General features: G+C 43.3%; 1 protein-coding gene and 1 pseudogene across 1 annotated transcript in view; one reads left to right on the top strand and one right to left on the bottom strand.

The window, feature by feature from the left end:
• LOC138000239 (leucine--tRNA ligase, cytoplasmic-like) overlaps positions 1-2,380 on the bottom strand; it is a 57,125-nt pseudogene extending 54,745 nt beyond the window's left edge.
• Positions 2,381-3,854: 1,474 nt separating this feature from the next.
• LOC138001115 (uncharacterized) overlaps positions 3,855-5,000 on the top strand; it is a 1,678-nt gene continuing 532 nt past the window's right edge. The window contains exon 1 of the mRNA XM_068847778.1: positions 3,855-5,000. This exon is cut by the window's right edge and continues 532 nt beyond it. Coding sequence (XP_068703879.1) covers positions 3,931-5,000 — 1,070 coding nt within the window. The 5' untranslated portion in view covers positions 3,855-3,930.

Raw genomic sequence — 5,000 nt, 5'->3', positions numbered from 1 at the left:
ACCTCAACACAGCCGTCCACTTTTTTTTATTTCTGAAATCGTCCCCAATTCATTTTGTTGTTTTTAGAACTTTTGAATCGAAAATTCACTTTTTATTTGCTTTGAAAGACGGAAAAAGTGGTTATACTTTGATCCATAACCGAGCAGTGAAGGTGGAATGGGTTTAATACCGGGTTGACGTCATAGACTGCTTTGCATTTTGCTGTCTTTCAAAGCAGACAAAAAAGTGCATTTTAATTCCTAAGGTTCTAAAAACAACACAATATATTTGGGACGAATTCGGAAAATAAATAAAGTGGAAAACTGGGTTTGAGGTGATATGCACTTCGAGTTGTTTGAGATCTGTTGCTAACCGACAACAATGGTACTAAAATCAAGCAGGTTTCTTTGATTTTTGGCAAAAGGCGAATTTCCTATGACTCGTTTCAATAAATTCCATGTATTGTCAATTTTTTACTTTTGTTTGCCCATTTGCGGTTTTAAAGGGGCAGTGTCACGCCATTTCAGTCAAATTTCAAAACACTAAAAGACGCCTTTGCATTAATGAAGACCAAAAAATAATGTGTTCGTATCTCAAAGCAATTTTTTTCATGATATTTTCAAATGAAGTTTTAATAGACCAATTTCGATATATTAAAATTCAGTCGAAAACAAAAGGCATCATCTCGAGGCTCTGGGGAATAAACTCATACAAATCCTTACATTTATTCCCCAGAGCCTCGAGATGATGTCTTTTGTTTAGGACTGAATTTTAATATATCGAATTGGTCTATTAATGTAAACGCATGAAAAGAAATGTATGGAGGCCAATACGAACTCATGCCGGTCTGAGCTCGTCTCGGTCTCATGTAAATACCCCTATAGTTCCGGCTTTACGTCACTCAGTTGCAACATAAATTGCCTTTACCGTCAGCTGAAAATTTGTCCACAGCTTGTCCCAAGGTGAGAAAGTTCCCTGTCGATTTTGACATCTAAAAATAAAAACAATAAAGATCACTTTACCCTGCAGGAAAGAAGAAACTCCTCAACATTAACGGGCGATGAACATATAAACCAAAAGTCAAGATAAAACATGGGGTTAGGCTTCGTAGCAAGCATACGGTGTAGAAGAGGAGGTTTGAAGAAACTTGTTCGCACTCTGGTCTGGTCGCGCGAAAATACCCCTCCCCTCTCTCTGAAATTATTGCACTCGCTTCATTTTTTGCGTGGCTGAAGCATTGAAAATCTCGATTCGCGTTCTCATTTCGTTGTGAACCCCACATCCGAAAAGGCTTGCAACGCAGGCTGACACGAAAATTTCTTTGCAACTAAAGAGATTTAGTACTGCATTGCATTCTACGTGAAACGGCGAACGACAGGCAGGTGCTTGTTATCATCAAAAATCTTAAGATTCACTTATTTTAACTTGTCTCTCGGGTCTTTTGAGAAGTTGCTCGATGTCTGTATGAAACGGGCAAAAAATGAGTTAAAATCAATGATGACTCGGGAATACTCGGAAAAAATCCGAGTGGTCTTTTGCAGGAATCGAACCTACGACCTCCCGATAACTAGTTCGGATGCTCTCGTTTAATGATCTAAGCTCCTTCGAGTCTCCTATGGCTCAGTGGTAGAGAATCCGAACTAGTCACCGGAGGTTCGTAGGTTAATCGACTCCTGCTAGAAGGAGCATTCGGATTTTTTCCGAGTATCCCCCGACAAAAGTCTGACAGAAGTTCTGCCAGACTTTTGTCGCATGCCAAAATTTGGTTTTATCAACGGAGTTGATAATGTAAATTGGCCACCGTACAGAGATTCTGAAAGCTGACGTTTCGAGCGTTAGCCCTTCGTCAGAGCGAATCGAGGAATTATTGGTTACGTGTAGTATTTATAGTAGAGTAGGAGCTACGCTATTGGTGGTAACATGGCAACGTGAAAAATAGGAATATATTAGTTAAATGAAAAGCGTTCGTTAATACCGTGAGGATTAAGGGTGCCGATTTGGAAGATATATTTTTTGTTCTAGATTCTTGCGGCTTTCCGTCGTACCTAGATGTAGGGAAAGGCCGCAGATAGCCATGTGTTTTTTGGAGTGGTTAGGGAGATTAAAATGACGAGCGACTGGCTTAGATGCATCTTTGTCATTCTTCTCAACATCGCGAAGGTGTTCGCGGAATCTCTTTATCACTTGATAACACGAATGGTGACGTAACTTAAGCTATTACCTTTTCAGAATTGAGTAACAAGAATCCATTGGCTCTGATGCCTTGGGGCCACCTAAACAAAATAAAAATACCTTTTATCTCCGATCCAGTTTCATTCACAGCAGGGCCTCACCACGAAAATCGACCGGATGAAAAGTAACGCCCACCATCTCAAACCCCTCAGGCTCACCAGCATCTGATTTCTCCTCACTTTATCACTGTGTTATCCGTATTACGAGTCATGAGAATGGTGGATATTACCAGATTCTGAGTATTCTGAGAGTATTCTGAGTCTGAGAGCGAGCCGGCCAAGAGAGAGTTGGTACTCGAAGGAAATAATATTCAAGATGGCTCACAAAGAAATCAAAGTCTTCGCCAAGTTGAAAATGCTAATTCAGCGCAATCGAATTTGCATAGCCTACTAATCGATCAGTCACGCGATTGCAACCAACAACCCCCCACGGGACCATCCAGCGAATTACCAGATCAAAAAATAAAGCCAAACCTGCCCGACTACGAGGTGTTTCCCTCTGAAATTAAGAACAAAAAATGGGGCGATATCAGCCACGAAAGCTTCTGCAATTCAATAAATGCTATCTATGATGAAATTGTCCACTACAGGAGAAACATCTTTAATCTACCGTCTGGCCGAGCCGGGAAGAGTTTCGTCGAAGAACTGGCTTTTTGGATCAGGCAATTCAATGTCAATTCCGACCTGAACTCAATCGCTTTAAAGGCCTTCATGGTACTTCCAACCCTGATCCTGCAAAAGCCTTCCGCAACTTCTAAAAGTAAAGAGCATAGCGCAGCATTAAAGCGCCGTTTAACACTCTGGAGGCAAGGAGATCTTAGCCAGTTGCTCAGCGAAGTGAGATTTATCCAGAGAAAGTTTAAGAGTTCGAAGAAGGCAAGAACAGTGGAAGATCTTTCTAAGGTTTTCGCAAAGCTTGTTATGCAAGGAAAACTGTCAGCAGCTTTAAAACTCTTGGAGAATGAGAGTTCATCAGGTTTGCTCGATCTATCACCTGCAGTCCTGCAAGGGCTAAAAGACAAACATCCACAAGCCGCTGAGATTGCAGAGGAGAGCCTGTTACATGGCCCGATCAACTCTATCCCACCAGGTGTGTTTGACCTCATAGATGAGGAAATGATTTTTAAGTCAGCCAGTAGAACCAAAGGCTCCGCGGGACCATCAGGAATGGATTCCGAAATTTACAAACGGATCTTATGCTCAAAGAATTTTAAGAACGAAGGGAAAATGTTAAGGGAAGAGCTAGCCATATTTACAAGACAACTACTCACAAAGTCGTACCACCCGTCTTTGTTGGAGGCATATACATCATGCAGGCTTATACCGCTCGACAAAGATCCGGGAATTCGTCCAATCGGTGTCGGAGAGGTTTTGAGACGGATAATAGGTAAAACTGTGTCCGTCTTCCTTAAAGAGGATATCAAGGATGCTGCGGGGCCCCTACAAGTTTGTGCAGGCCACAGCGCAGGGGCAGAGGCCGCGATACACGCCATGAGCCAGGTTTTTGATGAGGAGGGATCAGATGGAGTACTGTTGATCGATGCAAGTAATGCATTTAACCAAATGAACAGATCTGTAGCTTTGCACAACATTCAGATTTTATGCAAGGAAATAGCGCTTTATATAATAAACACCTACAGAAGCCCATCTAGACTTTTCATCTGTGGGGGAGGTGAAATACTCTCACAGGAGGGGACAACACAGGGCGACCCCCTTGCTATGGCTTGGTACTCGGTTAATACATCAATGATGATTTATTATTTGAGAGCACACTGCCCGGGGGTTAAACAAGCATGGCTCGCGGATGATTCGGCAGGCGGTGGAGTAATCACATCGCTTTACGATTGGTACAAGCTGTTGAGTCAGGAAGGAGAGAAGTTCGGTTACCTTGTGAATGGGTCAAAGAGTTGGCTTATAGTAAAGTCAGAGGAAGCTGCCGCAGAAGCAGCGAGAGTATTCGGTGATGAAGTTAATATCACTATTGAGGGTCAACGTCATCTAGGAGCGGTCATTGGATCACAAGAATACAAGGATATGTATTGTAAGGAGAAAGTGCGTGCATGGAAAGGGGAACTTGAAACACTATCAGAAATTGCTAAGAATCAGCCCCACGCAGCGTATATCGCTTTTACGAAGGGGTTCAAGTCCAAGTTTACTTATTTTCTTCGCACAATTGAGTCATTTGAGGACTATATCGACCCAGTCCAGGAGGTAATCGACGATCTACTACTTCCAACATTCTTTGGCCAGACAGAGCCCCTTCCCGACGAAGTGCGCCAACTCGCTACCTTGACAACGGCCCAAGGGGGACTAGGCGTGCCGGATCTGAGATCGGAAGCACCACAACAGTTTACCGCATCAGCATCAATCACAGCCGCACATGTAGACTCCATAACAACTCAGAGTACCATCATGATAACAGGCGAAAATTCCGTAGAGGAGCTGAAACGTCACCACCAGGCGCTAAAGGCCGAAAGGGAAAAGGCAAAAATGGAGTCGATTGACTCCACCCTCTCCCCTGATCTTCTTCGATTGGCCAATCAAGCAAGAGACAAAGGGGCCAGCTCTTGGCTTAACGCGATCCCCCTCAAAGATCAAGGTCTAGCTCCTAACAAGCAAGAATTCAGAGACTCTCTGCGGCTACGTTACAACTTGCCTCTCACCGACCTACCAGCCCAGTGCGTTTGTGGGGATAGATTCAATGTTGGCCACGCCCTCTCTTGTAAAAAAGGAGGGTTTGTGGCACAAAGGCATGATGGTGTACGAAACCTACTGACATCATTCATCAC

This window comes from Montipora foliosa, chromosome 4, assembly GCF_036669935.1.
Source record: "Montipora foliosa isolate CH-2021 chromosome 4, ASM3666993v2, whole genome shotgun sequence".
Taxonomy (NCBI): domain Eukaryota; kingdom Metazoa; phylum Cnidaria; class Anthozoa; order Scleractinia; family Acroporidae; genus Montipora; species Montipora foliosa.
The sequence above is the reverse complement of the archived record's forward strand: the minus strand, read 5'-3'. Positions and strand labels throughout refer to the sequence as shown.